General features: G+C 44.6%; 1 protein-coding gene across 1 annotated transcript in view; it reads right to left on the bottom strand.

Annotated features, from left to right (window-relative positions):
• The window catches only part of LOC139436713 (basic salivary proline-rich protein 1-like), a 14,205-nt gene extending 1,389 nt beyond the window's left edge, over nucleotides 1-12,816 (bottom strand). The window contains exon 1 of the mRNA XM_071208670.1: nucleotides 12,762-12,816. Coding sequence (XP_071064771.1) covers nucleotides 12,762-12,816 — 55 coding nt within the window. The remainder of the gene's footprint in view (nucleotides 1-12,761) is intronic.

The raw sequence follows: 12,816 nt of genomic DNA, 5'->3' as shown, positions 1-12,816 counted from the left end.
CCTACCTTAACCCATTTGGAAATCACTGATTTAAAAAAACAGCTCCTACTTCATAAGGTTGTCTGGAGGATCGAATAAGCTAAAGGAGGTAAAGGGTTTAGCGCAATGCCTGGCACTGAGCAGACACCTGATGAATGCCAGCTATCACTGTCACTCTGTGATTATTTTAGTATTGTGCCCCTAAGAGTCTAACCAAACTCTGAGGCCTCCTTCAAATGTCTTCTCATGCAGGAGCATTCTTTGATACCCCCAAAGATTTTCATGGCTTCTTGGCAACTGGGTGCCTCTGTTTAAATGCTCTTTTGTGTAGCAATTTGCTTTTTATATTGACCGGTCCCTGGGGGAAGGGCTATGTATCATTCATTTTTGTATCCTATTCTTCAGTGTCTCTCAAATTTGCCTACCAAAAAGAATTATTTAGGGTGCTAGTTAAATATACTGATCCCTGGACCCTAACCCAAGGAAGGAACCAAGAAGTCTGTATGTTTAACCAGCATTCCAGGTGATCTTATTATCAAGTGAATTTGGGAATCTAGGGACCTAAAACAGAGTGGCACAAGGTAGACAAACGTTAATAGAATCAACCTTCATCATTCCATCTAGCATGTCTTCCTGACTCTATTTATCTCTACCCAAAATCAAAAACAAAAGACAGAGTGTGTTAGTTATCTCTTGCTGCATAACAAATTACCCCAAAACTTAACAGCTTAAAACAAATTTTCATTATCTCACAGAATTTCTGAAGGTCAGGAATCTAGAAGGGACTTAGCTGGGTGGTTCCTGCTCAAGTTCTGTCATGAGGTTTCAGTCAAGCTGTCAGCCAGGGCTGCAGCCTCACCTCAAGGTTCAACTAGGGAAGGATTTACTTCTAACTCACTCATGCAGTTGTTGTCAGGCCATATGATGAGGCTTCAGTTCCTTGTTATGTGGGTCTATCTGTAGCATGCCTGAGTCACTTCACTATATGGCATCTGACTTCCTCCAGAGCAAATAATAAGAGAGAACAAGAAAGTGCCAAGACAGAAGCTTCAGTCTTTCATAGCACGATCTCTGCAACAGCATACCATCACCTCTGCCCTATGTTCTTGGTCACATAGATAAACCCTGGTACAAGGTGGGAGGGGCCGGACAAGTGTGTGAACACCAAGAAGTGGGACTCATTGGGGACCATCCTGGAGACGGTCTTGAAAGCTTGTTTGGAGGTTCTAGCAGGACAGCGCAGCCACCTGTATATCCTTGACCAAAGAACAGTTCTCCTCTAGCAGGGAAGGTCATCCTCTATGACTGAGCACGCAGCTTCTGGAGGGACACACATGGAACAATGAGGGAGGAAGGGGACACCTGCCTAGCCAGGGAGATCAGCCGAATCTACCCTGGCAATCAGTGGGGTGACAGATGTTGCCGTCCTGGAGGCTAGCCTCCATGTAGAACTTAGAATTTTCCTTTTTCTCCTTCAAAGAACTGGCAATAAATGGTAGTTGAGGCTACCAATGAGGCTGGCCATAGTCAAGAACTTCTTTTTTTTTTAAATTTTAAAAAATCAATTTTATTCTTACATATTAATAAAGCATACAATTCATCCAAAGTGTACAATCAATGGTATTTGGGTTTTGTTTGTTTTGGGGGGGTGGGGGTTTCTTCCCCTAGTCAAGAACTTCTTGACCTTTAGAATAGAGAGGTGGTGAAAAACTTCTGGAGATGGAGTCAGCAGGGCCAAGGATACCCTTGGAGGAAATAGAATAGTGTACACAGAATGTAGACAAAGTCTGGCATTCGCTATGCACTGTAGGTCCTGTTAGGGGCCCCTTTGAAGGGCTTGGGTATCTGCATGTCAGTTTCCTGCAAATATCCCCCTTTCACCCCATCTGAGAAGCAGACATTTATATGGAGACTAAACAAGTAGCACATCCAATCAGAATTTTAATAGCCAGCCTCTTTGAAAGTTAGAGCAGGGATGTAACTCTTGTCATATTCTAGTTAATACTCCCTAGAAATCTAGCTCGAGAAGGTCCATAGAGGTCATTCAGAGAGCACTCGCAGGTTGAGAAACGAGCAGGCAGATGCCCAAGAGGGCAAGGTATTCGTGCCCAAGGTCACAAAGCAGGCTGGTTTCAGAGCCCAGCTTTGAATCCAAGTCTCCTGCATTTTAGCCCAGACCTCCTGTCCATTTCTCTGGCCTGTCACCTGTGCAGCACATATCTAACTGTTCTGAACTTGCCCCTTTCCCCAAGATCATTGGCTCCAGGACCCAGCCAGAATTTCTCCTATCTGGCAAGTTTACCAAATCAGATTATTTTCTGCTTTCATCAGATTTGTTCTCTCGGCACATACACTCATCCAGCACCATGAAAAAAAAAAACAAGGATTCCTGAAAGAGGCCCAGAGCTGGCTCAGAATTCATCCTGCCTCCTTTTCCAATTCCCTCTCCGGCATGCAAGCCAGTGATGCTTAAACGGCTTCCCAAAGCCCACTCAGCAGTATTTGGACTGCTCTCTACCACTCCTCTCCCCTCCCCAAGTCCCAGCAGAGGAGATGTGAAGGAGGATTCAGGTAGTCACAGAGACAAGACCTCACTCCTGATGGAAGCCCAAAGACTTCAGAAATGCTCATACTTTCATTCATTTCCTAGGTTTAATGCTGCCCCATTCTTAATGGGATTGTTTTAGAAGCTGACGAAACTATTCTGAAGAAATAGCAGGCAATAGCATACAAAACATTTTTGATAAAACTTTTTTGAAAATTTGCCTTATTAATATCAAAATATAAAGTTTCAAAAGATAGTAGATAATGAGTTTGAGCAAAAGATGTGAGATCATAGGTAATGAGTTTGAGCATAAGTTGTGTCAAATGTTAAGACCTGGATATGCCTGGGCATGAAGTCTAGCTCAGTGGAATCACCAATCTGGGATATTTTTCATGGGGGGATGGGGAGTAGAAGGGCAGGGATGGGATGGAAGCATCTTCCTGACTAAACCCCAGGGTAAGAGAGCTATAGGCAACCGGGACCATGGGAAAAAGGAGAATACAGGTAGCTCTCCTTTGGGGCTCCTGCTACAGAGTGGAGAAGAAGGACCTTCTCTCCCTGTTGAGAAGCATGTCATAGTGTTAATGCAATGAGAGTCATAAAATGCAGGTGGTGCCTTGGCAGCTTGCATGCCTAGCTTCTGAACCCTTGAGATGGGTCCCTTATCCATATGTGACATATGTGCTGACATATGTGCTTTCTGACATATGTGCTTTCAAGGCAAGTAGTGCAGCAAGCCCTCAAAAGTCTATGGGAGGGGAGGTGGATGTGGCTCAACTGATAGAATGTCCACCGTAAGGAGGGTCCAGGGTTCAATACCCAGGGCCTCCTGACCCATGTGGTGAGCTGGCCCACGTACAGTGCTGCTGCCCATAAAGAGTGCTGTGACACACAGGGGTGCCCCCACGTAGGGGTGTCCCATATACAAGGAGTGCGCCCCACAAGGAGAGCCTCCCCATGTGAAAAAAGTGCAGCCCGCCCAGGAGTGGCACCGCACACACAGAGAGCTGATGCAGCAAGATAATGCAACAAAGAAAAAGGGACGCAGTTTCCCAGTGCTGCCTGATAATGCAAGCAGATGCAGAAGAACACACAGAGAATGAACACAGAGATCAGGCAATGGGGTGGGAGGAAGGGGAGAGAAATAAATTAAATAAATCTTAAAAAAAAAAGTCTATGGGAGGATGTGCTGAGGTGTTGGGCAGCAGGAGAATGCAGTGAGAAGATTAATGAAGAGCCCAAATGATAACCACCCCCCACCGCCCCCAAGACTGCCAGAGATCTGACTCTAGCAGATGGGGGGCAGGAGTTGGTAAAATATGAGTTAGAGCTTTTGGTGGGTCCATTGAAATCACAGGCTAGTGAATCCTGGTGAAACTGGAGTACACGAGAATGCAATACAAAGAAAGTAGCTTATATAGAGGACAACTTTTAAAGATAGCAATTTAGTGATTATTATCCATTGTCTTACTAATATTCTTTGATCCAGGTAATCTACTCTGATACCTCTAAGGAAAAATTAAATAAATATTCTTAACACTTTAGAGAATAATGCAAAGTTAGAAGCAATCCCCAAATCCATCAAAACTGGGTGAAATATATTATGATATATATATATGTGTATATTTGTGGTAGAATCCTAGGCAACCATCAAAAATGGGGTTGCTAAATGAATCTGTGTTGTTAGAAGTCAGGGGAAGGAGTGATTGGAAAGAACTAAGAGGGGCATTCTGAGGTGCTGGCAATATTCTGTTTCTTGATCTGGGAGCTGGTTGCATGGGTGTGTTAAGTTGGTAAAAATTCATCCACCAGTGCACTTATGAAATGTCCATTTTTCTGTATGGATGGTATATTTCAATAAAAAGTAGATTAGGACATAGTGCTGTGAAAGAATATTGATTGACATGGAAAGATAGTCATGATGTATTACAGAATGGAAAAACATTGGGTTACAAAATGATATTGCAATATGATTCCATTCGGAAGGGAAATATATGCATGCCAACATCCATAGAAGAGAATGTCTAGAAGGACAAAGCAAAATGTTAACACTTACTCAGAGTGGAAGAAAACCACTAAATAAGTGGTTTTCCCTTTATTTCAATTATTTTTATTTTCAGATTTTTTTAATGCACCTGCATTACTTTATAATGTTTTAAATTTCTCATAAATGAGAAAAGGGTGAATTAATCAATAACAATAAATAGGAAAATCAACTATTAGAGATAACCATTATTTTGGATCTTTATCTCATAATATATTCCAGAGTGTAACAGGGAGGGATTAAATAAATTTTAAAAGTTCAAAACTGAAAGAAAACATCAATAAAAATTTATCTGATTTCAAAATGGTGAAGGCTTTGCTAAGCAAAAAAAAAAAAAAAAAAAAAGCCATAAATGATATCCCAAAGGAAAAGGCTGATAGATTTTTCTACATTAAAATTTAAAACATTTGAAAGTCCAAAACATCATAAAACTAATAGATAATTGTCAAACTGGGAAATTATTTATGACAAATACAACAAACAAGAAATTAAGATCCTTAATGCATGAAGTAATGCTACATTTTAACAAGGAAAATAATGGTACCTCAAGAAAATAATGGGCAAAATATATGACTAGACAATTCACAAAAGAAAGAAATAGAAATCACAGTAAAAATATATAGTGTTTATCCTCACCTGTGGTCAAAGAAATGTCATCTAAACATGATGAGCCTATTTTGCCTATAGAAACTGCCAAGATCATAAACTGTAAAAATTGAAATGTGATTAGTACCATAATTTAAGAATTCAAATTGACACTCTAACTTTGGAAGTACCTGGAACTTTCTCAGATTCTTTAGCCTGTGTTGTCGGAGTTGTTTTGCAATAAATACAGGTTGATTCAGTTGACTCCACACAACCATTTCCCCTTTTTCTGATTTTATGTCTGCCTGACATTTGCTTGAGCTACAGCTCCCAGAACAGCCAAGGGCCCAGGGCCAAAAAGATGACATCACTCCAAGTGATGCCAAGTGACAGAGCTCTGTGCTGACCCACTGCTCCCCGCACTTATAGAGAATGCACGGGAGAAGGTTGCATTCTAATTATCCCTAGGGAGATTTTAGTTAAAAATGTATAATTAATCTTTTGTGTGGTCTACTGAATAAGTTACAAAACTGTCTTATATTCAGACCCTTTTCAAGTTGAGGCTGGGGGATGTTGCAAAAGAGACATGGCCAAGCCCCGTGAGAAACACTTTTATCACTGGCCAAAGGCCAGAGTATAAGGATGCAAGTTGACCTATGAAACCCCCTTTCAATGCTAATTAGCCAGTAATTGAAGAGCATAGGGGATATGAGAGGAGTGGTAATATTAAGGCAAAAGAACTAAGACTTTCTTTGAAGTAGGTAAAGTAGAAATGGAAACCACTGCTTTGTTAAGAAGGATTTGAGGGAAGGGAATGTGGCACAAGCAATTGGGCTCACGCCTACAACATGGGAGATCCCTGGTTCGGTTCCCAGTACCTCCTAAAGAAAGACAGCAAGCTAGCACGACAGGCAGGTGCAGTGAGCTGATGGAACAAGTTGACACAACAAGAGACAGGAGGAAAACATAATGAGAGACACAACAAAGCAGGGAGTGGAGGTGGCTCAAGAGATTTAGCACCTCCTTCCCATATCATAGGTTCCGGGTTTGGTTCCTGGTGCCTCCAAAGGAAGCAAGGAAGATGAACAGTCACAGCAAGTGTAAATAAAGAGTGAATGGGGAGAAATAAATAAATAAAATACATCTTATAAAAAGGGCTTTGAGAAGTTCCGAAGCCAGGAGTGCCCTCTGTCCAGGAGCACCTTCCCTCCGGCTCCTCGGCCCCTGACACCAGCCCCCTCCCTGTCCATGTTGTTGCCTTACCACGTGCAGGTGGATCCAGCACTCATGTTCGCTTGCACCTGCTCTCTCTCACATGCTCTTATTAAATAATGTTTCATAAGTCAAAGACATGAAGTATATTTTCTTTGTCTTTAAGTTTTGGCTATGATTGCAAAAGTAATGTGTGTTATTGTAAAAAAAAACCACACACACATGAAGTATAGAAAACAAAAGTCCTCACATTTACCTTTATCCCTAAGTACACTATTACCTATTTGGTATATATGCTTCCAGACATTTTTCTAAATACAAGTATCTTAAAAAAAAACCTTATACAGAATTCATTAATGTGATATTAGTATAGGTTAATGTACATTTTAACAAATAAAGAGAATAGACTGTAAAGTCACAAATGTTGAAAAAAGCCACCTCCTTGCCAGTCATGGGCTTAACCTTTGAATGGTGCTCATAGGTTATTAGAATATTCTCTATGTATATGTAACAAAAGACCAGGCTAAGGCTGAACAATCCTCACTTTGGGAGGAGTCCAAGCTCAGACTGTTTTCTCTGGGGAGGTTGCTGGGGCCCCCTTGGACCAGATGCCCAAGTCATCACAGGCAGGAGGTGGGGGAGCCTTGGGCCTGCAGACGAAGGCAGTTCTTGGACTGCCTGGCAGGAGGGCTCCGAGAGGCTGTGTGGAAATTCTGGTGGTAGAAGCGACCTACCCTGGCAGTAGAAGCAAGGCGGCCTGACCCTTACGTAGCCTTCCTGACGAGTGTGTTGGAGTATCAGGTTTCACAGAGCAGGCCTCCGTTCCAGCTCAAGCCAGGGAAGCAAAGAGCTGGGCTCTTTGCCCTAAATTCAGGGGAGCAACGCATTTGCACTGGAGGCAGCCGCAGCTTTCATGGCTTCAGCAGTGATAGCAACAGGGTCAGCCCCATGTCCTAGAAGAACCGGGTAGGTAGCAGCTGTGGAGTCCTGCAGCCTTTGGCGGGAGGGGGGGTGGGGGGGGGCGCAGTGCATCTGAGTTATGACTCCATTGGCAAGGCAAGAGCAAAGCGAACTGGGCTTTGGATACAAATTTCTTGAGGATTCCTGAATTAATTCCTGGGCGGCATTGTAAAGACGAGAAGAAAATTCTCATAAAGGACTGACACGTAGGCTTTGTAGCATTTGCTATGAATAGTAAAAGCAGTGTGGCCACAGTTGGTACTCCAGTCTGATGAAGTGGACAGATTCGACAGATACTAAACAAAAACATATATTAAGGTCCGCTCTGCAGTTGCTTTACTGACATCAGTGTGCATCATTCCATGCCTGTCCATATACTCAGTGTACATTGCCTTAGACTTCCCGCTAGCCTAACAAGGAGACATCTGTGCAATTGCTAATGGCTCCTGCCATACCGGGGGAGGTGGAACGGGCGGCGACTGAAATCCAGCAGCAAGCCCGCTGGCTGAAAAGTGCGCTCTGTGGGACCTCTTCAGCTGTCACCCGGCAGGCCTGGGAGGATGGATGCACCGGCTGCTTCCAACAGGCTTGTCCCCCTGCACGGAGTCACGGCACACACAGGAGAGGCCTCCTAATATGCTGTGGCCACTGGGTGTTCCCAGACCTTTACCACCAACATTGGTGACAGGACTGACCTGTCCACCCCCTGTCCGAGGTGGGATGCGGGCTCATGTTGTGGGCGCTAACGCGGAGGAGTAGGCCAGGCCAGTCGAGAGACGGAGGGGTGGACTGCCGGGAAAGTCACGGACACACGCTCAGCGGCCACGGCCCAGCCCTTACCGACCCCCTGCCCCCTCCTCTACTGTGCAACTATGTTGCAGCCTGGGGGAGATGGTAAATCTAATGAAAATGCCCGTCTAGATTTAATCCCGGAAACTGGGAGCAAGCATTCCTGGTGCTCCTCAGGGATGGCTAAATACCACCCTCTGACGGTGTGGATTTGGTCTCTTAGCTGACACAAGGTGGGGCATGCAGAGCTGTCACCTACTGACCCTGACCTGAGCCTCCTGGGGCTGGCCGCAAGGGGACCTCTTCCCCTGCTCTTTTGGACCCTTTGTGCTGTGTAAATAACAAGGCGGTCATTTGCGGGACGTGTCTGTTGTGCACTGAGCTTGTGTTCTCATGACAGGACTCACTCCACAAAGGCATTCCCAGGAAATAAAGCCTGAGAGCGTTCATTGTTTGAGGCCCTATAAGAAATGCTAAAGAGAGCCCTTCGGGCTGAAATGAAAGGACACCAGAGGGTGACTCAATCAACAGGAGGAAATAAAGAACACCAGGTAAGGTAGATAGAGGTCAATGTAAAAGATGGGGAAAATGTCTTTTTTGTTTGTGACTCTTTTTTCCCCTTCTGTGATTTAAAAGACAACTCCGTTTGGCAATGAATGTAAATCTGTGTTGATGGGCACTGTTGGGGATTGAATCACGTCCCTCACAAAAGGCTGTTCAGGTGTGAACCTCCATTCCAGCTGGCGCGTCCCCTTTGGTAAATGGCACCACTGAAGATGTTATTAGTTACGGTGGGGACCGATTTTGAAATGGATCTTTAAAGTTACTATTTAGATGAGGCCAAATGGAGTCAGGGAGGGCTTTACTTCACAGACCTGCAGTCTTTATAAGGCGAGGGAATCTAGACAGAGACACTGAAGACTGAGCAGGAGGAGAAGCCAGCAGAGAAGCCACGTGTCGGAGGCAGAGGTGCAGCCCAGGAGCCCCCAGGACGCCGGCAAGCCATCCTCAGAGGGCTGCAGACTCCGGGAGGAAGCATGGCCTGTCGAGACCTTGCTTTTGGACGTCTAGCCTCCCAAACAGTGAGAAAATAAATTCCTGTTGAAGCCAACCCGTTGTGTGGTCTTTGTCGTAGCAGCCCTGGCAAGCTAAGACAGTCACACAACATATAAATGTGCAATTTGTGACAACAGCATAAAGTGGAGGGGGAAATCGAGATATATAAGTTTTGTAGACTATTGAAAGTATTTTTCTTAAATAGATCATTATAAATTAAGATGCAACTGTACTCGGTCCATAGAGACAGAAAGTGGGTTACTGTGTTCAGTGGTGAGGGAGAGGGGATTTGGGCATGATTGCCAATAGGTAAGGGGTTTCCTTTTGGGGTAGATGGAAATGTCCTGGGATTAGATAGTGGCAATGGTCGCACAGCACTGTGAATATACTAAAAACCGCTGCATTTTACACTTTAAACTGGTGCATCTTACGTGAATTATGACTCAATAAAAAAGTTTCCAAAAAATGAGTGAAGAGAAGGCATAGTAGCTTCACAGAAGCTCATGTAATTTGAAAAATTAGGTTGTTTAACATTAACGCTGAGCTTAGAAATGAGGAGACTGAAGTCTGGGGATTTCTTCGAATGTGCTCAGATTCTGACTGCTGATCATGCTGCAGCTGCTGTGTTTAGAAACCAAACCTCCCCCGCTCTAGCGCCACCATCTTCCTGGGTCTTCACAGCTCTGTTCATAAAAAGGAAGAGCTTCCATCTTCAACTATATTGGAAGATCCGGGAGCTAACCACCGCCTCCAAAGAGACAGAAAATGGTTGCACCAAATTCCGTTCAATTCAGTTCAAGTGTCTGAAGCACCTCTTTTTCCAGTTAAGGAAGAAACTAACCCTGTTCTGATGTGGGCAATGGGTGGGAGGCTCTTTGACTCTTCAGAGATAACCTTAACCTAAACTTTCTGTCCTGACTTGTGGGTGTGGAACGGGAAGAGGCTGCAGTCCTGCCCTTTGTAACCATGGCAACGACTCCAGTCCCAGGAAACAGTTTAACAATGCAAAGTCTATGAACTTTAAATATCCAGGGAAAACGCAAACCAAATGTGCTAAAAGCTTATCTACAATATATGAAGTCCGTGCTAAAAGCTTACCTAGGGTGTGGAAGATATATGCTAATTCAAGCCTATTGAGAACTGAAACAAAAGGACCATTTGGCCTTTCCTCTCTGTATAAAAGGGACTCAAAAATCTTGTTTGGGGCTCGGGTTTGTCTCAAAATCATTCCCGAGTCCTGGCCTTTCTATACACAAATAATTGAACCTCTCTCAAATTCTACAACTCTCAAATTCTACAACAGTTCGACCGTTTGTTATTCCCTATGCTGCGTAAACTAAAGAAATTAGTTTGTGAGGTTCTCTCATACATGTCAAGTCCTCTCCAGAGGCTGGGAGTGGGGGCTCCTGGAGACAGGGCATGGCGTTTTCATGGGTCATGGAGGCTTGCTCAGTGCAAACTTTGTTACCCTCAGACCTAGGGTTTGCCTGGGAAGCACAGGTTAGTTCTGGGCAGGAAGGGGGCTGTGTCCCAGGGAGAGAATCCAGATTCATCTGCATTGTGTAGTTCCTCTAAACCCAGTCACTCTGGGTCCGGATGCCATGCCCTGCTGTGGGAGGGAGCAAATGTTCACTGAGCAACAACTATGTGCCAACACTTATACACATAATTCATTTAATCCTCACAACCATCTTATGAGGTAGTTGCTATAATTAGCTTCATTGTGCATAGAGAAAAAGAGTAACTTCCCACAGCCACACAGCTAGTAAATGGCAGAGCCTAAATTCAAATTTGTGTTTCTAGCCTCTGCTCCTGTGGTAAAGGAAGTGCTGATTTGGAGCAGGTGAACTAAAAGAATGGAGCCTCCCAGCTCAGGTTTGGTTAGTCATATTAAGAGCCTTTCTGAGGTTTATTTTGTTACCTCCATTAGCATGGTTTTTCTAAGGGTCTTGCACCAGAATCACTCCAGAAACATTGGTCAGTCTATACATGCCTGGGATCCAACCCTACTCCGGAAGTTCTGGTTTTAAAAAAAATAAAGTGTGCTTGGATTTTCTTACTCCTCGAAAAGCCGAGAAAATGAATTAAGCTCAAAGGAAATGTATTGAATAAAAAAGATAGGCCTTAATTAATTGATGGCTAAGTTCCTCATTCGTAAAGATTTCGTAAAGATATTAGGACACATCAGTCGGAGGGCATTTTGTTCTCCTGCTTGTAATCCCATGAATCAGACAAGATTATCTTGGCTCCATCAAGGGCTATATTCAAAGAGCTGTCCTTTTTCCTGTCCTCACTTCAATTTAGTCATTTCTTTGAATGCCTGCTATTTGAAAGGCTGCATTTTTAAAAAGCCACACCAAGAGGAAAAGGTTAAATTCCAGAATAAACTTAACTGCCCTTTATTGACTGCTTGATCTCTGCAAAGCCCCTGGCCTGGCCATGCCGGTCTTAAAAGGAGGAGAGGGGAGGGAGAGGCGGGGAAGGGCTTTCCTGGCAAAGGGAGTAGTTGATCCAACAGTACCCGAAAGCAAAGTGATTTTACAGAAAACCCCTGCTAGATTTTGATGGTTGCAAACACGATCAATTATTTATTCAGCATATTCATATCTTTTAAAACATAAGCTTGTTTTTACACTTTAGAGCCTGCACAGTGGATTGTTATTTGTTCACAATTCTTTGCTCATTCTTTTCTACAGGTAAAAGTAAATTTTCCTAACTGTGCCACACACATACACACACACACATACACACAGAGTGAACTCTGGGCCTGGCCATGTGACTTGCTTTGGCTAATGGAATGTGAGTGAACATTCTCTATGAGGCCACTGGCATAGTTTGGCATGGCCTTTGGAGCTCCTGCCTTTCACCTGAGAACAACCTGCTTCAGAAGGGGTTTCTCCTTCAATTTCGGTCCCCGAATGAGAAGACACAGGGAGTAGACCTGGATCTTTCCCACATGTTGGCACCAAATCTTGCACAGCCCAGCAGAGTCAAGCAAAGCCACAGCCTCAGACCCCGTGAGTGAAAAATAAACGTTTATTGTTTGAAGCTATTGAATTTAGGGGTTATTAGTAACACACCATTTTGGGAGCAAAAGCTGGCTAATACCACCTGGGGTTACAAACTCAGATGTCTCCTGGAAGGCAATGTAAGTAAGTGCAGTTGTGAGAGGCAGATGAAACTGGAGTTGAGGGTCATCTAACTTCTTCAGGGTTGCCAGTGGGGTTGGCAGGTGATGTTTTTGGGGGTTTCTCTGGCTTGGCCCAAGCTGCTTGAGGGTGAGGTGTTAGATGGACACACAGCGGGCGCGAAGAATGCTGCGGAGACGGCAAGTGGTGGTAACATGCAGTCTGCTTTATTGAGGAAGTGCTGGACAATATATATTGTGGGGTGAGGGGATGGGGCAGGCAGGAGGCGGCGTGTGGGGCGTTGGTCGGGGCTGGTGGGAGTTAGGCAATGTGGGAGTTGGCTGGTGGGGATTGGCTAGTGGTCGTTGGATGACGTGGCCCCGGCGAGGGGGAAGAGGGGGAGGCAGTAGGTCGGGCTTGGCGGTTAGGTGGGAACGGTCGGGAGGGCGTGGCTCGCCTGTACCTCGGCGAAGAGCGGGCGGCCCGTTCGCCAGACAGGGCGGGTGGGACTCGCCCAT

The sequence above is a fragment of the Dasypus novemcinctus genome, chromosome 17, assembly GCF_030445035.2.
Source record: "Dasypus novemcinctus isolate mDasNov1 chromosome 17, mDasNov1.1.hap2, whole genome shotgun sequence".
NCBI lineage: Eukaryota > Metazoa > Chordata > Mammalia > Cingulata > Dasypodidae > Dasypus > Dasypus novemcinctus.
Note: the sequence above shows the minus strand (reverse complement) of the source record. Positions and strands in the feature narration are given on the sequence as shown.